Raw genomic sequence first — 23,939 nt, forward strand, 5'->3', positions numbered from 1 at the left:
TTTTTTTTTTACTGTAGCTAAAAATTTGTCAATTTTGTCTTCTCAAAAAACAAACTCTTCCTTTTGTTGATTATTTAATTATATTTTTAGTTTGTTTCTTTTTTCTTTCTTTCTCTGGTCTTTATTATTTCCTTTCTTCTACTAATTCTGGGCTCAGTATTTCTTAATTTTCTTGTTCCTTAGGTGCAACACTTGTTAAGATCTTTCTTCATTTTGATATAGCTATTTGATGCATAAACCTTCCTCGTAGAACTCTTCTTGCCATATCCCATAGGTTTGGGCATGTGATATTTCCACTGTCATTTTCCTCAGTAATTTTTTAATTTCCCTTTTAATATTTTTATTGAACCTCTGAATGTACAAGAGAATGTTTTGTTTCCATACACTTCCAAAGTTCTTTTTTTTTGTAGTTCTACATAGACAGAATGCCTTTATTTTATTTATGTTTTATGTGATACTGAGGATCAAACTCAGTGCCTCATACATGCTAGGCAAGCGCTCTGCCACTGAGCTATAGCCCCACACCATAGTTTCCAAAATTCTTGTTACTAATGTCTACTTTTATATTGTGATGGTTAGAAACGATGCCTGAGATCATTTCAGTATTCTTATATTCTTAAGACTTCTTTAGTAACCTCCCATATGATCTATGCCAGATAATGTCCCATATGCAACTCACAAAAATGTATATTCTGCAGCTACTAGAGGGAACGTTCTATACACATCTGTTAGGTCAACTTGGTCTCAAGTACAGTTTTTTTTTTTTGTAAACTTTGGCACTTTTAACCTATCATTCCACTTGTTCATGGACTGTAAAGTTTCTGCTGAGAAATCTGTTCCTGGTCATATTATAACTACATGATTTATTATTCGCTTCTTTTCTTTTAACATTTCAAGATCCTGTCTTTACCTTTTATATTTGATGGATTAATTATGTGTAAGGGTAGCTTTATTATGATTTGATATGAATGGAGATTTTTCTTCTTATACCTTGATATTTATATCTTTTTCCAGGTTTGGAAAGTTTTATGCTATCATTTATTTAAATAATTTTTATTTTTTTAATATTTTTTAGTTGTCAATGGACCTTTATTTTTAATTTATTTATTTATATGTGGTGATCAGAATTGAACCCTGTGCCTCACACAAGCCATGCAAGCACTGTATCACTGAGCCACAATCCCATCCCATACTCTTTGTATTCATCTTCTCCCTCATGAATGCCAATGACTTGAACACTTGCTCTTTGGGTGCTATCCCATAAATCCCAAAAGCATTCTTCATAACTTTTCTTTCTCCTCCCACTGTATATTTTCACAATATACAAGTTCCTAGATTCTTTCTTCAGCTTTATCAGCTCTGCTGATGGTGCTCTCTATGGCACTAGTCCTTTCAGTCACTGTATTTTTCAGCTCCAGGATTTCTGTTTGATTTTGTCTGTACTACTTCAACCTCTCTGTTACAGTTCCCATTTCTGGTCACTTATTAGTATACTCACTTCTTTGAATTCCATCTCTGTCGTCTTCTGAAGTTCACTGGGCTTCCCTAGAGGAATTATTTTGAATTCCTCAGAATTCAAACATACATCTCTATCTCTTTTTATCCAGTTAATAGCACTTGTTATTGTATCTCTGGTGATATCATGGCCTTTCTCATTATTCTTAGTCCTTGTGACTAGACATTAATGTCTATGCATTTGAAAGACAGGGATAATTCTAGTCTTTGTAGACTGGTTTTTGTCTGCAAGGACCATCTGCTATGTTCCCAAAAACCAGCGCCACTGTAGCCGCTGAAGCACTTGAGGGTGTCCCTGAACTGAGACCAATTTTTAAAACACCACTGATGAACATAATCTCTCTAGGAACTCCTAAAATTTCCCTATCTTGACCTAGGAACAATTCAGTAGTTTGTTTAAACTGTTTTTGTAGTATAATTTTATCAATACCTTATAGCCTTATTGAACTAACAAAATTATTGCATCACAATGCTATTTATGGAAAAAGTATGAAAATAATCTACCTATTCAACATTATTAGATAACTAGTTATACAACTTAGAAAACCTGCAGACCAGCAATTCTTACACTTTTTTGGATTAAGGACCTATATACCTTTTTTAAAATTAAGGATCTCAGAGAATTTCTGCTTACATAGGTTATATTTATTCATACTATAGTACAAATAAATAGGAAATTTTTTAAACATAAAAATACAGAAGCAGGATCTGGGCTCGTGGCTCAGCTGTAGAGCACTTGCCTTGCACATGTGAAGCACTGGGTTCAATCACCAGCACCACATAAAAATAAATAAAATAAAGGTATTGTGTCCATCTACTATTTTAAAAAATTTTTAAAAAATATATACAAGCATACATTCTATTCGCCATCGGAATGACAATGTCTTCCCTTTCCTTACAACATCTGGGAAACTCCATTGTGTTCCCAATAAAGAATGAAGGGCAGGAAAGCCAAATAACATGTTAGTATTATAATACTTCATGAAGCCCTGAAAAAAAAGGGGGAACCCTAGATTCCTTTGAACCATTATGTTAAGAGCCAATGATCTACCCCAGAAGTCAGAAAGCTTCTTCTATGAATGCCAGAGTGCCACTCCCATCCATTACGTGTGGTGATGCACAATACCACACAGACACAAAATGCCTTTATATGAGCTTCAGGACGGCTTCCCCATCTCTGGCCTCAGGCTCCCCAAAGTGGTGTAAGAGAAGGCCACAGGAGACTGACAGGAGTGAGATCACGTTTGGAAGTGGGCTTTTATTGGGGGGAATGCTGTTTCTTAGAACATTCTATCCAAAAAAGGCAGAAGGGGTAGGATTACAAAGGAACAGGTGAGTGTAACTCAACCCCAGCAAGTGACACCTACACCTGGAGCCACACCTTGTCATCCGAGCTGGGGTAAGCCCAAGTTACTGCAGAAGGAAAGCAATAATTGTTCAGGACCCCAGGGCATCAGGACTTAAAGGCGTGTTCATCCAGGGTGGCTCCCTGCACCAGAGAACAAATACTTCAGGCTTTCCATCCCATAAATTCCCTGTTATGCCTCCTCAATTCTAACAGGAAAGCAGACACAGAGAGTACAGAAACAAATTAGCAGGACTGTGTCCCAGTAAAACATACATATAAAACATACAAAAACGCAAAGTGGACCTGTTTTGGACCATGGGTCATTATCATTTACCAACTATGATTCCGACAACAGACCGGCAGGAAGGTGTTAAAAGTATGCTATATTCAGGCACCTTGGCCCACTCCTGTAATCCCAGTGGCTTGGGAGGCTGAGGCACGAGGATTGCAAGTTCAAAACCAGCCTCAGCAAAAGCAAGGCCCTAAATAATCATTGAGACCATGTCTCTAAATAAAATATAAATAGGGCTAGGGTGGTGGCTCAGTGGTTGCATGCCCCTGAGTTCAATCCCCAGCAACCGCCCCCCCAAAAAAAAGTATGCTGTAAAAATATTTATATTGAAGAATAATATTCATAATAAACTGACTAGCAGAAAAAAATATATACACATGTCTTAAAATTATAAAATAACATCATAATTCATCAGTGATTGTTTCTGATTGATGGTTCATACGATATCTTTTTGCTGAGATGCATTTTATATTATGAATACGCACTTTCATAAAGAGAAATTTCAAGTCTTTTAGATGATTAAAAGAAAATATTTAGAAAATATGATATATACAGATCTTACAAGTTTCCTTTAAGAAGCATCACTGACGAAAAGTACCACCCACTTGCTTACCAGTTCTACTGTCAACTGTTTTGGATGTCCCTTCAGTCCCATTCGGATAACTGGTTCCAGGGGACAAGTTACCAATGGTAATACTTTGGCTGGTGGTGTCCTCACTCTTAAATTCTCCAGTATTTTCCTGCCCAGTAGGAATCCTAGAGGACTGTGAGTCATTGCTGCTCAAGGGTAAGCCAGTTGTGGAAACTGAACCAGGGGCTGTGGGAAAACAGAGAATGATTAGATGAAGAATCTGCACCTCGAAAACAAGGGTGAGAAACTCTCACAAAATAACGACACTGAGATGGAAAAGTTCACTAGGACATCTGAGCTCTCGTCAGCTGCTCTCTGGCCCATCAGCTACAGCACCAATCCACAGACACTCATGTTTCTCACCATGGAGCAGGCACTTGGCCACACGGGGGCAGATGCTGTGTGCTTACACTGTACAAAGCCATTCCCAGGAAACTAGAGCCACTAGGTTCCATCAGTTGCCCCCAGAAACACTCTGGGGTAGACCCCTGGCCGCTGCTGCCTGCCTTATGATGACTGTGTTACTAAGCCTCCCAGGACCTCTGTTGACAGAGTTGCAGTAGAGCCTGCTGTTGACCCGCAAAATACATCCCCCCTGCTTCCTTTGTCACATACCCCTAGATTTTCCAAAGGTTATCCTAGTATATGGCTTTTTTTTTTTTTTAACATAGCAAGGTAGCACCAAAAGAAAATACCTATGGAATAACAGCACATAAAACATAAAAATACTATGTTATAATTTCTAATAAGTTAAATCACCCCTCGGTATTGGGGGGAAAAAAAAGTCACACAGTATACATTTTTCTTAAAAGACAGGGTTTCACTATGTTGCCCAACCTAGTCTTAAACCTCTCAGCTCAAGTAATCCTCCTGTCCCAGCCTCCCAAGTGGCTGGGACTAGAGGTACACAGCATCCAACTTAGAAAATATAAATTTTTATATTTTATACAATATAATTTTTTTATAAATAATCAGGACTGCAGGATTATTTGAAATTTTTTTCCTTTTATTTGCTGATTCCATCCTCACCCCACTTCTTCTAAAGAAAATTTGGAAAGTTACAGGGCTTTAACAAATTATCCTAAAACAAAACTAGATATAATAGTTAAGTTTGTTTTGTTTTAATATCAGGGATTGAACCTAAGGGTATTTAAAATTCTGTGATTTTTCACAGTTGCCGTTAATGTTGCTCTGTGTTCACTAGGGGGCAGTAGCGAACAATACAAGAACAGAGGAAAATGGTACTCACCATCACCTGCGCACACAATCTGTAACAGAAAAAAAAAAAAACAGAAGTCAGCAGATTCATTCAGACATGGAAAATGCAAATCAGAAATAGAGCAGTTGAGGATTTAATAATGGGGGGTGGAGTGGTACGTGCATTAAGCTAAGGCTTGCTGGCCAGGGCTCAGGTGTCTTGGGACATTAAATATAGGGACTCAGAGAAATCAATGGTTAACTACAAAGATTAACTGGGCAGCTGTTGGCTACGCAGTGTTTTTCCCACGGACAGCACTGGAGCAGCTCCCAGGCCAGCACCTCTCTCCTGCCCTTTTTTGATGAACTGGGGCTGTCAGGACCAGACTGGTGCACCCCTTCCCCAGAATGATTTCCAGGTCACAAGTGCAACATGCAAAGCCAGATGTAGCAGGAGAAATCCACTGGGTTGGGGGTTTTCATTGTACAAAAATTCATCTTCTATCAGTAGGTGGCAGTAACATATTTTTTTTTAATCATAGGACGACCAGCTTTGGGTGGAATGAATCCGCCATCTCCAGATCCTCAGCAGGTTGGAGGGGGGTCCTCAAGGATATTCGTTGTGATCCATAAATTATTTCTCTGTCCTTTTAAAGCCTAAAATAATTCAAGGCGGTATGTCCCATTGTTTCATAAACATATCTTTTTGGTGAGCTGGATTGTTCAAAGGATGATGCTCAGGAAGAAGAAAATAATCAAAAGTAGTGGGGAGTGGTGGGAGTCCACTAACTTCCCACCACACTGAGAATAAAATTCCACCCTTCAATCACAGCCCGCCCAGCCCCTCTGGTCTCAGTGCCCCTCACGTTGTTGAAGCTGGTTTCCCCCTTAGGTATTTATCCCTCCTGAAGCTTTCTGCCCCAGACCTTCCTTCTCATGGCATGGCCAAAACTGTCCCCTCTTCACCAAGTTCTCCCAGTCAGCCATGGAAATCAATGCCCCTTATCCCCCGCATATCCCATCTCCCCCAAATACAATGCATGCCTCATGAGAGCAAAGACTATGTTGCACACAGTAGGCCCTCAGTGAATGCCACTGAAAAGAAAGAATGAGCCCAACAGGCAGGGAAGCCTGCCGCAATGTTCCCCCATTCTCAAACTTCCCACCCCCACCCCTCCACGTCAGCCAGTAAGCCCTCAATGCAACGCTCACCTCGGGCCCCCGCCCCGCCCTTCAGTCCAGGCAACACACCAGTCCACATGGTCTGAGACGGGCAGGGAGTCAGTGGCCAGGCAGGCAGCACAGGGCGGTAAACGAATTCTGCCCAGGAGTTCGAAAATGTGAGACCACAAAACCTCAACACCCTGGGAGGGCACGTCCCAGCCCCTCCCAGTGGCATCTCTTCGGCATGTGCCATCCTCTCTCCTGGAACCTATCCATCTAAGTATCACCTAAAATCTTCACGGATCTCGGTCCCGCCCGCAAGCTGTTTCCTGGAAAGTAAGGGAAACGCGACGTGCCCAAAAACAAGTGATTCAGGAGAAACACGGATGGTTGTCTAACAAGCGATTCTCAAGCACCTGAGTGGGCCAAGCACGCCACTCAAGGGCCAGAGCTACAGCAGACAGCCTGTGTGTCGCAGGGAGGATGGTGGCTGAACGCAGCTGGGGGCTGGTGCCATCTGACGGTGTCTGTGTGTTCCGATGATCTGGCCCCTAAGTCAGAGGCTGATGACCACTACACGGGACAACACGTCCAAGGGCTGTGAGTTCTACCGTTAGGAGCGCAAGGACCACATCTTGGAGGAAAAGGCAGGTTTACGGGAGATTAAAATCACAGCTTTGAATCTGTATTCTCAACCTGTTTCCCAGGCTGGGCCCTGTTTTAAGTGCTTCCCAAAACCAGTCTCGTCCTGCAAACAACCTGGAAGGCGGCACAGGTCACTAATGAGCTGGGGAGGTGAAGGGCCTGGATCTGAACCCAGGCACGCAACTCCAGAACCCCTGGGCTTAGCCACTAGCCATGTGCCTCCCAAGTGCACAGAAACACTCTAAGAGTTTGGGATAACTTATAAGTTAGTTTCAAAAGATGATATCTGTGTGTCCCTTTTTAACCTCCACCCTCTAAAAAAGTAATGCCACCATGTCCTTGTCCAGGACCACAGAGCACCGGGAGAGAGGCAGAGCCAGGATCTGGGTCATCAGCCAGACCTCCAGTCTCTGGGTAAAAAGGCCCTGGGAAAGACACCATGGGCAAGACACCTGGCACAGGGGGTACTTCACTAACACCTTTTTAGAGAACGCAATCAACAGAAAGCTCATCTTTCTCCAATAAAGTCAAAGACCAATTGTGCCAGAGGAGATCAGTTTCCATAGACGCACATGCAAAGCAGAAAAGAAACTTTTGGGGGACAATTTTCTACCAGTTGACAGAGAGGCATAGTGACAAGAATAACCTCAGCTCCTTCCCCACTAATGGAGAAGGACTCCACAGAAATAATCCCTCGTGAATGACCTTCCAACAGTGGGTCTCCACCCCAGCCTCTCCCGATCCTAGAAGGCAAAGAAGTGAGCACATCACAGCTCCTCCCTGGGACTCCGGTACTGTACAGCAGCAGCTGTAAATCTCCACTTGACAGATAAGGACCCTGGGTTACACAACCCAAAATCACGCAGCAACCATAACTTGCCCCAGGGACCAGGGAACAGAGGAAAAGAGCGGGAAAGAGGGGCTTCAGGCTGGAGATAAGCCCATCCCGCCCACTCCGTACTTCCCTCTGGTGGAAATGAAACCTGATAAAGAGGGGCAAGCTCCGTGCCAGGGGCACATCTCCCTGAGCTCCCAGCCCTTCCCTTGGGACCTGGCAGACCCTTGGATCAGAGGGTTATCAACCAGCCCGCCCTGTGGCCAGGGCTGAGGGGCACCAGAAGTCAGTCCCAAAACCTAAACTGAAACCCGGGGGCCATGCTCGCATGAAAGACAGCACGTGTTAGGGCAGCCGAATTCGCAAAAGCCAAAAGGCAGAGTCCACCCAACCCGTTCCAACAGAGGCTGAAGTGCGGTCTATCCACGGGACCAAATATCCTTTGACCACAAAGAGGAGCAAAGTACTGATCCACGCTACCACGGGGACGGACCCTGAAAACATTACGGAGGCCCCACTTGTTGTATGATTTCATGGACATGTAACATCCGGAACAGGGGACTTCACAGAAACAGAAAGCAGGCTAGTGGTCGCCCGGGCTGGGAAGAGGGGAGGCTGCTAATGAGTTTGGGGTTTGGGGTTTCCTGTGGGTAACGTGTTTGGAACTAGATGAAGCGATGGTCACACAATATTGCAGACGTACTAAAGGCCGCTGAAGTCGAGTGTTTCCTCTTATGCTATATAGGTTTCACCTTGATTTTTTAAAAAGATAAGAGTGGGTGACTGTATGATCAAGCCCAGCCACTGCTGGGGGAGAGGGGGGGAGGCTGTTGTTGGAAAATAAGTCTTGGGAGGTGGATTTGGGGAGGCAGAGAAGAGGGAGAGCAGTCACCCTGAACTGAACCAAAAACACTGGCGCTCCAGAGCCCGGGGCAGCCGGAGGAGGATGAAGAAGTGACCCAAGTTCACTAAGTGCCAGCCCCGTGCCGGGTGCTGGGCTGGGCTCTCTGCAACCCCCGTCTCAGCAGAGTCGTGCGTCAGGCTACGAGACGGATCTAGACTCCGACACCGTGAAGGGCACCACGCAGCAGCCCCGGCTGCGGGCAGGCAGGCTGCAAGCTCAACCTCTGCTCCCCGACCCGTCTGGCTCCTGGGGGTGAGGAAGAGCGTCAACGACCTCCTTCAGCTGCCACTATTACCGTCACCTTCACGGCAACCCTGCAAGGTGCTTCTGTCCCCTCTGCACAGATAACATGGCCAAGGCTCAGGTCCCATTGACAAAAACCATGGATAATCTGAAATTCCTACTCTCCTGAGTATTCTTTTCCCCCAAGTATGAAAAGGAACCATCCAGATACAGAGGAGGCCATCAAGGCCCAGAGACAGTAAGTGGCTTGTCCAAGGACACACAGCCAGGGAGGAGCACCAAAACCCAAGCCCAGGTCTCGGCCTCACCCCCTCTCACCAAGGGTCCTCAGCCCCTCCTGTCCTGGGTACTCAAAACTCACCCTTTTATTGCTACTGCCCTGAAAGGTCACTCATACAGGGGACCCAATGCTTCTGCCGACCCCCACAGCTGGACAACAGGAGCAAACCCTGAGGAGCGAGAAGACACCCAGCGATGACAGGAGGAAGGGAGCGGTGTCCTCTGTCCTGTCCAAGGCTTCGGCTACCCAGACCCCCCAGGTGTGGTGGACAGCCCATCAGACAGCGCCTGGAGGTAGGGAGAGTCTCCTCCTCCCTGCGGAGCCCTGGCTCCCTCCCTCAGAGATGGGTTCCTGTTTCACAACTTCTCCTTCCCTTCTGCTGAAGAGGCAAACCCTCTCTGGGAACCACCAGCCTCCAGGAACTGTGGCTCCAGTCACAAGGATCTCCCCCTGGCCGGAAAGAAAAAGCAACTGTCAACGCTGCTCCTCACGCCATCCCTGTTTAGCCAAAGCTGCAGAAGGGACATCAGTGATCCACTCTGAACCCTGGATTCTTCTCACTCCACAACTACGCAACAGGGCCTCACCCGTCATGTCCGCCTTAGACCTCTAAATCCCCACCCCCCTCACTCTCCATGAAACACTACACACCAAAACACCCCAACCTCTTCTCCTCCTCCCCGCTGTCTGACATGACCGTTCCTTGATACCTGTCTCCCTGTCTACAAACTGTGGACTTCTTGCTCCCTGGGCTCTGTTTCTCGGCCCGACGCTCCTTGACTTCCCTCTTCTCCGCAGTAGCCAAGTCCTCATGACCCCGAATGGAACAGCCTCACCCTAGGGCTGAGACAGACTCAGGTGGGATCCATTTTTTGATGCTCCCCATAAACACATACACATACAATCAGCAGGTGCCAGACAGGATTCTATCTGCTACCATATATTTTTGTTTCAGTCTGTCAGATTCTCACTGTAATTCTCTCTAGATCCTCTTGTTTGGAACATAAAAGACCAAAGCCTAAAGTCTCCTGTGAACACGGAGGGGGGACAGCCGGGCCCTAATGTACCCGGATGCCCCTCCTCTAGCAGCCTCTCTCTTCAATCTACAGAGGAAACGTAACAGAACTACTAGACTACTTCCCAGAAACATGTTCAACCAGGGTAAGGAGAGTTTGAAAGGTCTGTTTGCAATGTGTGGGTAGGGGAAGGGACATTAGCAAGGGATGTGCAAGAATCCTGGGGTAGCCACATTAGGAAAGAGCAAACAGGCATCTCCCAGGAGGCCCTCTGGCTGGGGCCTCCTGCTGGGCTGGCCCAATGGGAAGCCAGAGGTCAAGGTCACCCCTGGTGTAGAACATAAAGGTCAGCCTCATCTTGGTGGGCAGAGCAGGTTGGGGACAGGTGAGCAGGGGTCCACAGGAGCACACAGAACAGCAGCACAGACCTCAGAACGTCACTGCCGAGAGCCTGGGAATCTGGGGTCAGGTCCAGCTGCTCCTGGTCCTTGCGCTCTCACAGAGCCACCCCTTCACCAACTACAGAATGACAGAAGGTGCCTGACCTGTAGGTGCCACGTCTAGGTTCTCCTAAGACGTGAACAAAACAGACTTCCTTTACTCCCAGCTGACGACCTTCCCCTGCTCCAAGAACCTCTGCCGCCGCTGCCCCTGGGCTTTGCTGGGCGACCTCTGACCTGTGCAGTCCCTCCATTCATGCCTCCTCCTCCACCCTGCACCGTCCCAGGCTCTGAAGAGATGGGGGGGGGGGGGAACTCAGGTGGTCCCAAGAGCTCACCAGCAAGAGACCCACCAAAAGAAAGTGACAGTGTGGCAGGGCGGGGGGGGGGGGGGAGGGGGGGCACACCTGTCGTCCCCGCAGCTTGGAAAGCTGAGGCAAGAGGACAGCCACTTAGAGGCCAGCTTCAGCAACTTAGCGAGACCCTAATTTAATAAAAAATTTAATAAAAAATTAAAAGGGCTGGGGAAGTAGCCAGTGGTGGGGCCTCCAAGTTCAACTCTGAGTACCCCCCCAAAAAAAAAAAAAGTCAAAGCCTGATACCACAATGTGGACAAGCAGCCAGGAGCCACCGGAAGAGCAGGCAGAGGATGCAAGGACCTCGTGAGCTTGGGGACAGGAAAGGAGGGGCTCAAGTGGTTTGAGGGCAGCCTGCAGAGGAAGAGTGGCAGAAAAGCCTCAGGAGTGGCCCTGTCCCGTGAAGTTTAATCCTGGTCGGTGCTACCTGTTAGGCTGACTGAGCTCCTCGCTGCTGCCCAGTCACTGTGCTTCGGCTTAAAACGGTCCCGGGAGGCAGCAGCTGTGTTTATCCCCATTTTACAGACGTGGACACGGGCCCTCAGAAAAGTCAAGAGCCCCGCTGGGTGTGGCAGCCCCCGCATGTCATCCCAGGGGCTCAGGAGGCTGAGGCAGGAGGATCACAAGTTCAAAGCCAGCCTCAGCAACAGTGAGGCCCTAAGCAACTCAGTGAGATCCTGTCTCTAAATAAAATACAAAACAGGCTCAGGATGTGGCTCAGCGGTTGAGTGCCCCTGAGTTCCATCCCTGCTACAAAAAAAAAAGAAAAAGAAAAGTTAAGAGCCTTTAGGGCATCTTACAGATTCTGGCCCAGGTCTGCCGAGCCCTGAAGCCCTTGACCTGAACCACGCCCAGGCAGCACTAAGCAGCTTCATCCCCAGGAAAGTCTCCACTGAGACCAGGAAATCAAAAGCAAACCCCAGGCCTGCAGGTGGCCGGGCCCAAACGGGCCTCACAGCCAGGTGCCATCAGGCCAGCCGAACTGAATGACTGATGCGGCTTTTGCACTATTCTTAAAAAAAAAAAAAAAAAAAAAAAAGGAGCCAACTGGCAGAGCCTGGATTTTAACAACTGACAAAGCTTCAGGTTTTCTATTATACACGTTGGTTTTTCAAGGGTGGGTAATAAGTGACTGAATAGCACAATGGGTAACAATAGACTCTTTATCCTTCTAAAACCAAGCCCACACACCATATGACAATAGTTATTTTTACTCACTGACGTAATTAACCAAAATGTGAACCGCTTCAAGCAATGTTTAAAATCAAATAGCATTTTATGGGATCTGGAGCATGCAAAGACTTCATTTCTCAAAGACCATCATTCTCCCTAGTCCTCCTGTATCTCCCATGTGAAAATCACCCAACGGCTCCCTAAAATAAAAAAAAAAAGCCCCCAAAGCAAATCATTGATCGTGAAAATGGCAGATTGGGTGGGCCCTCCCACCAAACCCAGAAGCCAGGCAGCAAACACCTCTGCAAACACTTCCCACAGGCAGGTGTGGCATTGTGGGGTGGCCTGAGCCCCCGGCATCTGCTTCCACCCTAGAGTCCAAGAGGCAGGGGATGGGCAAGCCAGCAGGCAGCGTGGCCAAGGGTACCCAGGGCCCAAGACGGCAGGCAAAGCAAGACGATCACGGCTGGCCTACTCTGCCTCGTTGGCAAGTCAGTGACTGAACTCGTTGCTGTCAGCCAGAAGGAAGGGTGGAGAGGAGAGAGCACAACCCACAGTTCTGTGCTCAAAAAAAACCACAGGAGGCTTCGGGGAAAGAGAGGAGGACCAAGCACCTTGCACAGCCCAGGTGGCCCCTCTCCCCGAGACCCGGGCCAACTGGAGGCATGAGGGACTCTACCAAAGGCACTGAGAAGAGAGTCACCAGAGGCACTATTTGGGTGAGACTATGTGAACTCTTTGAGATTTAGAGCTGAGGGTGGCGAAATCCCAGGCCAAAAGTGTCCATGGGTATTTTTAGCAGCAGAACTATTGTTTAAGGATCTTATGAAGAACTACATATAGACTTAGAATTCCACTCTTCATATTTGATCTAGGTATGTATGAATGTAAACCTGTGTGTGTGTGTGTGTGTGTGTGTGTGTGTGTGTGTGTGTGTGTGTGTGTGTATGTGAGCGTATTCTTCAACGAAAGCAGCCTCTTCCGAGTTCAAGTGGCCCTGCTCTTCTTTTGAATGTAACCAAGTGAAAAGGCTGAGAGCCTCGGCTGTAGGCAGACTTGGCGGGAGAGATGCGGGGACAAGTATTTTCATTATCATTTTAAACACACTCAAAGGGTGAGGGGCGGATATGAAATGAAACTCAGATGGACATTTACGGATTTCCCGAGCGACCTCGAGAACACAAGTGGCCTACCTTCCCTGGGACAACTGAAGGCCAGAGTAAGCCCCCGCGGGGGTCACCACCAGAACAGCGCTGGGCCTGAGGCCCAGGTCCCAGAGCGTTCCTCAGGGCTCAGTCCTCGTTCACCGAGGCCAGAGGGTCTGAACCCCTGCTCCACCTCAGATACCAGGTCTGGGGGTGCTAAATCAGGGCTCCGTCGTCTGGATCTAGCCCACTGGCACCTTTTGTTTGACCCGTGATGTTTCTTAAAATCTTAAGGATTGAAAAAAAAACAGGGAGACTTAGCAGTTTTTAAATCCTGATTTTCAGCTTCTCAAATAAAATTTTTAAAAAAAAAAAAAAAAGGATTTGGTTTTCTTATCTGGCCACGTTCAAGTTATTAATTGGATCTGACTGTCAATCCCCTTTGGGGAGGGGGGGGGTGCTTGGTGTTCACAGTCTCTCCCAGATACTGTCACCCCAACGCTGAGGACAAATGGCAGTTGCCAAGCAACGTGGCACCCACACTGTGGGCTTCCTCCACCACACGAAGGCCTGAGAGGATGTGACTTTTCACAATTTGGCCCAATCCATTTATTTATGTTCCCAACTGGCCCTGAAGACATCTGAGTTTGGTGACCTTTGATTGAAGTGTACCTTGTAGCCACAACACCCGGGTCACAATCATTAACAGACTGTTTACTTTCTCGGGTTCTCTCTCAGGAAGAGACTTCTAGCCAATGTCAGCCGTGAAGAATGAGCACAAAGGGAATACTAAATGTACACTCGACTGCCCCCAAATTCCCACTGCCTCCCCACGCCTCGCCACCAACGCTAGGTCCAAACCCCCCAAAATCAAAATGCAAGGCAGAGAGTTCGGATCTTCTAGTCGAAGACTTCGATTCCATCCCCTGAATCTAATAAAACTGCTCCATAAATCCCACCAGTCCCCTTCCCTCCTGCCCTGTCCAGCCCCCTTAGAGTAAAAACAGCCAATAGCCACCATGGTACGCCAAGCCACCGCCCACTGACCCTGCTATTCTGAACTGAGGGGACTGAGACAAGGGGACTGAGACAAGGGTAGAAAAATCAGCAGGACTTGGAGTTAGGTCTGAATCCTGGCACCAAAACCTTAATCAGCAAAGAGTCCGAAGGCCAATGACCTGACTTCATGAGTTACTCCACCTGTGCCATGTTTAAGAACAGTGTGTCCCCACCAAGCTCCCACTGAGACCTACGCCCTCCATGCAGCAGTGCTGGAAGGCGGGGCATGATGCAAGGTGTTTGGGTCAAGGGGGCAGCACCCTCGTGAGTGGATCAATGCCTTTCTCAAGTGAAGAGGGGACTGGCCTGGTTACCATGAAAGCAGGTTGCCCTTCTGCTTCCCCCATGAATTAAGACAGCATGAGGCCCTCAGCAGATGTGGTCCTAGACTTACAAAACCATGAGCCAAAAGCAACCTCTTTCCTTTATAAATTTCCCAGTCTCTGACATTCTGTAATAGCACCAGAAAACAGACTAAGACAGCTTGTAAGTTATGGTCTACTCTGCAGGATCCATGTAAGGAATTAAGCAGCATGGAGTACGGGCTCTATCAATGTCAGCAGACACCCATAAGAGGGAGTCAACCTGGCACTGCCACCATGGAGCACAGGAATTACAGAGGACACACTCGGGAATCTACTTAACCACTTTCGACAATTATCAACAATACCATCTAGCTGGAGCAAGGGCAGGGTGAAATATCTGAAAAGGACTGAGCCTGAGAGGTGGGTGTTTGGAAGTTCATTTTTGTACATTTGATAATTTTCATAACTACAAGAAAAGGGCAGGGATATGTGAGGTACATCTGTAACTTCCTCTCAATTTTGTTGTGAACCTAAAACTGCTCTTTAAAAAAGTCCCCCCGCCCTCCCACTTCTCGTGGTATAAACAGTATTTACCTCATACGATTATTGTGACAAGTCTTCAATCATAAAATCCACGTGAAGAACTCGGCATACAGAGGGTGCAGAGTCAATATTAGCTATTATGATCATTATCACCTCCAGCAGGGCCTCGGGGAGGAGGGTGGAGTAATGGAGCACCAGAGGAGTGGGCCGTCTCACAAGACTGAGAAGAGCAGGGCTGGAGGGGAATCTGCCAACACAGGAGCCTGAACAGCAGGGGAGAGCGAGTGGGCGTTCCGGGCTCTCTTGCATGCCGAGGGGACCTGGGGTTACGATCCTCGCTGCCGCTTCTCGGGTCTCACTGCCCATCACAGCCAGAGTTGCACCGAGCCCCCAGGGAGGCCAGGCTGCATCAGCCAGGAACACACTGCTTCCCGAAAAGCCACCACCAACCCCACTCCCCACACCTGCCAGCAGGGTCTGCCAAGGTTGGCTGAGCGCCCAAGACCTTGGTGCCCTTCTCCCCGTGTGCCAGGACAGTCTCAACGTGGGCTCAAAGTCTGGGGGCGGTGGAAAGTCAGCCTTACGGATCTTCCCATCCAATGCACAGCACATCCCCAGAACATCCACACGACAGTTCTCCAATCAGCAACCTAACAGCCCCCAAACACGGGTTTCACAGGAAAGCCACACAGTTATCACAGCAGATGCTGTCAAGCCATAAACATCACCCAGGAGACACTTTTTTATTTAACATCCAAGCAGTGAAAAGAAGACGGAGTCGTCAAATAAATTATTGGAGAGCTGGCGCAGCAGAGCTGGCCCACAGAGAAGATGGTGATAGGAGATGACAGGTGATTCTCAACATCTCATCAAGCCTGATGAATGTCCTAAATTGAAGGGTCAACAAACTTCTTCTGTAAAAGGCCAGACAGTAAATACTTCAGGCCCTGCAGGTTGTACAGTTCTGCCAGTGTGTAGCTGGGCATGGTGGCACATACCCCGGATCCCAGCCACTCAGGAGACTGAGGCAGGTAGGCTGCAAATCCAAGACCAGCCTGGCAACTAAGTGAGACCTTGTCTCATAATAAAAATAAATAAATAAAAATGGCTGAGGATGTAGTTCACTAGTAAGTGCCCCCTGAACTCAATCCAATACTACTCAAAAAAAGAAAAAGAAAAATACTGCCAGTGTAGTGAAGTCAGCCACCTACAATATACTAATGCCCATGGCTGTGTCTCTATACAATTTTATTAACAAGCATTAAATTTGCATTTCATGTGATTTTCATGTGTCACAAAATATTATTCTTTGATTGTTTTTCAACCACTTAAAAATGTGAAAGCCATTCTTAGCTCATAGCCCATCCAAGAATAAGCAGTGATTGAAACCGGCACACAGGCTATAGTTTGCTGACCCTGCCCTAAATCACATATTTACCCTGGACAGAACCCACAAGTATGGGCCTTGTGGTCGGATCCTAGCTCCACGTCCTGGTTCTGACAATTACCAGTTTCAGCACTGAGCTAAAACTCAATTTTCTCATCTAAAAATAAGAATTATGATCAGACCCTCCTCAAACACTTGCGAGAATTAAATGGAATGGTATCAGGGACAAGGCAATGTTCAAGAGAGGACAACTCTATTATTATTACCATTGTCTCTTTGCTTTGGGCTGGATTTCAATCAACTCAGTTTTGGAAAGCACACAGATCTCTCAAGGCTAGAATGAAGTTCCAACTGGAAATCTTTGGCTGATAAGACATGGGATGGAACAAAGTCTTTCTTAATGAATGCAGGGTATTTGGGAGATTGAAATAATTTGAAATGTGAGTCCATCGTCAACAGAGGATACCTGGTGATCAGAACAGCATGGGGCCACGGAGATGCCTTCCCAGAGCAGCCCCGTGGCATCCTGTGCATGCAGCTGACCTTGTGGGAGCACTCAGCATGCACCAATCTATTTGACCACATGCCCACCTCCTCTCTCTGGTTATAGTACAAGCTCTGCCAGGGTAAAATGGGCTGCTCTTCCTATCCACCCACGCCTAGCCCTTCGCCTTCCCTGTTCTGTGCTCATTCGGCACGGGCAGGTCAGAGGACTTTTACCGGGATCTCTGGGGTCTGAGACAGCTGGCCTGGGCTTCCATGGGCATAGCTGAGTGTGTGAACTTCAGGGCCTCAAGGACAATCAATGATGAATGTGATCAGTCACACAGTAGGATAAAATCTTAGGGATGATCTAAACCCACCTGCCTCTATTTACAATTGAGGAAACAGGCGCAGAAAGCTAAGAGTGATCTGTCCCGCACACCTGGGTCTGAAGCTCATTCATTCATCCCCCGTTTACTGTTGTGGCTCTGCCAGGCCCTCAGATCACTGGAGGGCACAGAATGAAAGTCTCCTCAATCCCAAATTGCTTTTTTAAAGGCCAGCAAGAGAGAGAAAGACTTTTATCTTATTTTAGGTGGAACCACTAAATTTAATTTTTTAATTTGGCGCGAACTCCTTTAATATTCCACTGCTTTATGTCTCTCCTTTGTCATCTTCATAATTTTTCAATATACGGGCCTTTTTTTTTTTTTTTAACAGAGGTACTCAGGGCTTCTGTAGAGGAAAGGGTGACTCATGAAAGCGGAATTCCCGTTGCACACAGGCTTTTCCGCACACACACACACCTCAGGGGCCCTGAACCACCCGCGGTCATCCCCTACTCTGGCCAGTGCTGCTCCTGCCACCTAGAAAGCAAGGCCGTCTCACTCCCTCCTTTCTTTACTTGACTCTGGCTCCTTCCCCTGCCAGGATAACTCACGGAAATCCCTCCCCAGCGGAGCCAGCGAGCTCCTCTGTGGGTCTGCTCCGCACCTGGCGCTCACCTGGAGCACAAGGCACTGTCGCTGTCCACTGACTGGCTGACAGGCGGCTGGACGGGCTGAGCAGGATGTGGGCTGAAAGGATGACAGGGCAGAGGGCGGGCAGCGAGAAAGCCAGCTGGAATTGGGCCTCGGGGAAGAACAGAGAGCCGTGGAGCCGAGGGTGGGGAAAGGATAGCACGTCCAGAAAGCACAAAAAGGGGTTCTCGGACTCTGGCAGGTTCAGAACTGGGAACTTGGTAAGAAATACAAAGGCCCGGCCCTGTCCTACCTCCACTGCTCTGGACGTTGGTGCTCTCTAAGTGACCCTGAAGCGTGAGAACCACTGGCACATGGCACTTTAGGAGAAAGGACGCTACAGCCCAGGGTCCCCCTGACTGCAGCAGCCACAACGCAGAAGCCTCCAGAAAGGTCCCGAATGCCCTAGGAGAAGGGTTGGGAGTTGTTCGACCAATAGGCTGAAATAACTTCTAATGGTTTTTCAACAAGGAAGGGCCCGGTTTCCTGGAACCCCCAGGCCACCTGCCCAGCAGGTTCTCACTGGGCAAGAACCAGACTAATCTGGGAAGAGAACCAGGGCCAAAGAGAATGCTCCCTTCTTCTGACAGCTTCTTCCAGTTCTCCCTGCGACAAATCCAGTAATCCAACACATCTTAGAAAGTAATCCCGTCGGCCTAGTTGCGAATTTGGGCTAAGAGTGATTTTCCCCACCGAACAAGAACTTGAAATGTTTTTCCTATCAAGGTCAGGAAGACCCATCCTCCACCTCTCAGCGCGTAGTAAATCCCGTTCCTGCCCATTGACTGGCACCATCTGTCCACCCAGCACATTACTGGTCACATTCGTGGACCCCTGGCTTGGCTTTGTGTGCTTTCAGGAAACAAAGTCAACACTTAAAATGCACGACGGACGTACACATAGTCTGTCAACTGCAATGAACTGTGCTAAATTAAACAAGTCAGCATTTTACAGAAAAAAAAGATTGTATGGTTGTGGAAGTCACTGCTGGATTAAGATCTCTGCCCCACCATTTAGTAGTTGAAGGACACTGGGTGAGTCACTGATGATCCTGAAGCTTCAGTCTGCACATATCCACAGGAGAAATGCTGCTGCCTGACCCCCCCCCACAGCTGTGCCTGCCCCCCCCCCCAACGAGAGCCCTGGCAAAATAGAGGGCTTAATAAATGTTAGGCAGTTACATCCACAAGGTAGACTCTTCTTCAGAAGTAGCAATAGCTAACTCTTTGGAAAAAGATTCTCTTTCTCTCTCAAGCTCAATGGTATTTTACCCAGTTGAAGATAATTATTAGCTATTAACAATAATTACCTCATTGTGCAAATAAATTGCATTATAGAAAGAGTCCCTCTCTTCCAAAGTTTGCATTAACAAAGAAAAAGCTAGAATTCTCAAAGTCTCCTAAGTCCAGTCCATCTTTCTTTGCCATCTAATAAAACACTTTTTATTTCCTTTCATGGGCTTAAACTTCACTAAAAGGCAAATTGTCTGAGGGCATGCTGCTGAGACAACAGGACTCTGTGTGTGCTCAAATAATCCCCTGTTCCAGTTGACTGTTTTCTATTTTTCTGAATAGACACTGTACAGAATCAGGAATCAGAAACGGTCCTGTGATCTCCCTAATTGCTTCCACAGACAAGTCCAAAATGGGTAGATTTTTTTTTAAAGACACAACTGATTCAAACCCTAAATGCTCCTCCAGGAGCTCTCAGCCTTTCTCCCACAATGGCCTGCCCCCCGCCCCAGCCCTCATACCCCAGGGCTGGGCAAGAATTCAAGTGGCAGAAAGGGTCTTCCCTCCAGACAAGACCCATCTCTGCCCAAGAAAGGCCAGAACTCAGAAGAGGAAGGCCAGGAAGTGGAAGACAGCATGTTCTTGGGCAAGCATTACCCTGAAGCTGGTCCAAAGTCTAATCCAAAATCTAGCATTTGGGAGCGGCTTTATTACCAAGAACTCCCATAGACCAAAAATATCCATAAAGGCCACAAAAGGACTTCAAATACACCCATCCCAGTAAACACAGCAAAAAGCTCACCCAATCTCAGGTTTGACAGATATCTCAGTAGAGATCAGGGTCTAGGTCTGCCCAGCACTATTCACTAGGATTCTCCAGGTCCAGTTAATCATAAGGTTGGGCTGACACGTTTGAGCAGCCACTAATGCTGGTCCAAATTCCCAACAGGTTTAACACAGACGCCACTGATTTCAAACAACAGCCTCTGTCAAAGCCATCTCAGTAAGCTTATGCCACAAGTATCTCATTAGGGTACTCGGTAAGCTTGATATTGATTATTGCCATTTGTTAAAGATAATAAGAAGCTCCAGCAAGATCTCTTGGTGATGAAAGAGGGAATTTTCTACTCTTGCATGTTTTAACAAATTAGATAAGAGGGAATTTTTAACTTGGTCCCTGCTGTTCAAAGAAAAATTTCCCTGTGCGCACTATAGCTTCTGACATCCTGCCAAGTTTCAGACGCTGAAATATGAATGGGATTAAAAAGGATTAAGACAGAGTAAATGCTATTAACAGCTCCTCCATTGCATGCATCTATCTTACTCAGGAGCCAATGACCCACCAGGGAAAAAGAAGGGCTGAGAAGGAACCGCGCTCATTCAACACCTACTCGCTGGGGATGGCAAGGTCAGCAGTTAATGCTGGGCTCTCTCCAACCACAAGCCTGTCAAAGGTCCGCCCCACTCACCTTGACACATAATCAAAGCACACTTCATCATGGATCGTCAGGGCCGCAGAAGCCATTAGCAACCAGTGGCTTCCCATTTTTATGCTAGAATAGCAAAATCCTCCTGATAAATTAAATGTTATGAGAAACCCACATAAAATCGGATAACATTATTAATAAGCCTTCATTTTAAAACTACAAGTTTATAACATGTGCTTTTTACAGAGTATCGAGTCTGTTTTTAAAAAAGCAACTCGGGAAAACACAAAACCCAAAGTCATTCCATCCATCTCTGCATCTCATTGGACTGCAGGAGATCAATAAAAGTCTGATTCGCATAGATGTAAACCTGCAAATGGTACAAGGTTAACAATTCATCTCCACCAAACAGAGAGCAGAGACTTTACTCATAACGATGTCATGAAAACTGGTGAGGCTGGAGGTCAAAGGAGCATGTGGACAGCTACCAAGGGTAAAACTTTTAAATAATATAAAAAAGAAATATAAAAAAAAATTTTAACCAAACATTTAATGAAAGTCCTGAAACACATTACAAAGCATTTCCTTCAGACAGGCTTTCGTTACTCATCTACACTCTATCTTAGACAAACTGTACTAAAGGATTATTTTTTTAAACGATGAGCATTTCCTCACCCTAGGAAGCCAATATAACCTTGATACCAAGACACGCAAGTACAAAATGAAAAAGGAAAGTTACAGGCCAACCATATACATGATCACAGATGCAAGCATTCCAAACAAAATTAATCTAGCAATGTATAAAAACAATGTCTGTCTGGATCTAAGATTATCCTCCAAAGGGCTCATGCATGAGGAAATGTAGTGTTCAGAGGAGAAAAAACTGGATTATGAGAGTTGCAACTTCACCAGTGGATTAATCCACTTGATGGATTCCAATTTGGGTAGACTACTGGATGGTAAATGTAGACAGGTGGGGCATGGCTGGAAGACACAGGTTGCTGGGGGGCGTAGTCCTGGACTATATCTGTCCCAGGCCGCCTTCTTTCTCTCTCCCCCGCTCCCAGGACTCGGCTTCCACCTGCTATGAGCTAAGCAGTGTTCCTCCACCATGCCCTTCCACCAGATGTTCTGCCCCACCCCAAGCCCAGAGCAATAGACTTGACTGACCGTGGACTGAACCTCTGAAACCATGAGTCCAAAATACTTTTGCTCCTCAAGTTGTTCTTGTCAGGTTACGTCACAGTGACAAAAAGGCAAATTAAGCAGTATCCCAACCAAACTGATTTACCAGAGGAACAAAAGTGTGATTTGTAAATAGAAAATATATGTCATTTATTGTGTGATTAGATTAAAGGTAAAACCTACCAAGTCACCTCAGTGGGTATAGCAAAAGCATTTGGGGATATTCAACAGTCATCCATGAAAAACCCTTAGCAAACTTAGACTAGAAAAGAACTTCCTTCGCTCCATAATGGCCACCCACCATGTCCCACTGTGGCATTATTCACCACAGCTAAGAGAGGAGAACAACCTGACTGCTGGCCCATGGATGACTGGACAAGAAATGCTGAGACAGATATACACCTCAACATACATATCCACAGTATTCTTCTGCCTCAGAAAAGCAGTAGATTCTGCCTTTTGTAACGACTCAGATGAACCTAGAAGGTAATTCGCTAAGTGAAATAAGCCAGGCCGGGGGGAAAAAAAAAAAAAAAAACAACTTCATGATCTCACTCACACAGTTATTCATCACTTAACATGGGGGGTACTTTCTGAGAACTGGGCTAGTCAAAGTCATCACTGTGCAAACATCATGGAGTGAACTTACACCAACCTTACAGGTCCATCACTCAATGTGGCCTCTTCATGCAATCAGGAGACATGGTTAACACGAGACTCATATGAGGCTGCTGTTTTACAGAAAAAAAAAAAAATCTTAAGCCAGGCATGGTGACACAAAAACTTTTTTTTAAGCTGAGCATGGTGACACACACCTGGAATCCCAGCAGTTCAGGAGGCTAAGACAGGAAGACTGCAAATGCAAAGCCAGTCTCAGCAATTTAGCAAGGCCCTAAGCAACTTAGTGAGACCCTGTCTCGAAATGCAAAATGAAAAGGACGGGGGATGTTGGCTAGTGGTTAAGCGTCCCAGAGTTCAATCCCCAATATCATTAAATAAATAAATAAATAAATAAATAAATAAATAAATAAATAAATAAATAAATAAATAAAAAAAAGTATATAAGTCAATACATGAACCAATATCATAATAGTTTATTAACATTATCAAAGTAGTATGTACTCTATGTAATTATATGTACCATATGTTACTAGCAGTACAGTATGTTTTACACAAGGAATACCACAAATTTGTGAAGACTACACTGGGAAAAAAACACTATGACAATTTCAATGTCACAAGGCAACATGAATTTTGTAGTTCATTATAAACTTTGGGGCTGCAGTCCATTGTTATGCAATGTATAGCTGGACTTGGAATCTAAACGTAAGTCAACTTCACTGTAACAGCAGAGCTGCAAGTCCTAAGGGGTGAGGGAGAGCAGGGGGTGGGGTCACACAGATCAGAGGGTACACACTTGCAGCTATGTGGGAGGAATACATCTAGAGGGCACTGCACAACATGGGACCTATAGTTAATAAGGGTGCACTGTGTTCTAGAGAATAGATTTTGGATGCTCTACCACACACACACACACACACACACACACACACACACACACACGCACGCACCAACTCTCATTCCACGCACAGCAAGACACATGTGCATCAGGAACAGCCCAACAGGTAGGAAAAGCCAAATGTCCATCACTCAGGAAAATGAATAATCTACAGGATATCATACCAATTAATGGTTCACATCAATAAAAATGAATAAACTGCTATAACGCTACAAGATGGATAGATATTAGAAAATTGATACTGAGTGACAAAAAAACAAGTCAGCCAGAACCATGTGACCCCACCTTAATATACTCCAGGTCAGTAGGTGACCTGGAGCCATGCACAGATATACTAAAAGCTACTTAATGCTGAGACCCAGTAACATCAGAATGGTGTGGTCTGGCTGAGGTGCGCATGTAACAGGCTACAGAAGCAGCACAGCACAGGTAGGTGGAATGATCAGGCTGTGGATTCACAGGTGTTTGCATTATCACAGTACTCACCCCTCTATCCTCTCCAATCATCGAATATTACGTTTCAATTTTTAATCCACTAACATTATCCATTGTCGTCGTCATCATCATCAAGGACAATGACACCAGCTAACTTTTAT

The 23,939-nt window shown here is 46.3% G+C and overlaps 1 protein-coding gene and 1 long non-coding RNA gene across 4 annotated transcripts in view; one reads left to right on the forward strand and one right to left on the reverse strand.

Moving 5' to 3' along the window:
- Window positions 1-23,939, reverse strand: part of Ptprj (protein tyrosine phosphatase receptor type J) — a 180,847-nt gene that overhangs the window by 67,632 nt on the left and 89,276 nt on the right. For all 3 annotated transcript variants that reach the window (XM_078046007.1, XM_078046008.1, XM_078046009.1), the window contains exons 2-3: window positions 5,036-5,054; window positions 3,769-3,972 (exon numbers count right to left, since the gene is read on the reverse strand). In XM_078046007.1, the coding sequence (XP_077902133.1) occupies window positions 3,769-3,972; window positions 5,036-5,054 (223 nt within the window). The remainder of the gene's footprint in view (window positions 1-3,768; window positions 3,973-5,035; window positions 5,055-23,939) is intronic.
- LOC144377031 (uncharacterized) lies at window positions 7,831-11,028 on the forward strand. Its single transcript, XR_013437566.1, has 2 exons — window positions 7,831-9,347; window positions 9,440-11,028. It is a non-coding gene; the product is annotated as an uncharacterized LOC144377031 (long non-coding RNA).

The sequence above is a fragment of the Ictidomys tridecemlineatus genome, chromosome 4, assembly GCF_052094955.1.
Source record: "Ictidomys tridecemlineatus isolate mIctTri1 chromosome 4, mIctTri1.hap1, whole genome shotgun sequence".
NCBI classification, from domain to species: domain Eukaryota; kingdom Metazoa; phylum Chordata; class Mammalia; order Rodentia; family Sciuridae; genus Ictidomys; species Ictidomys tridecemlineatus.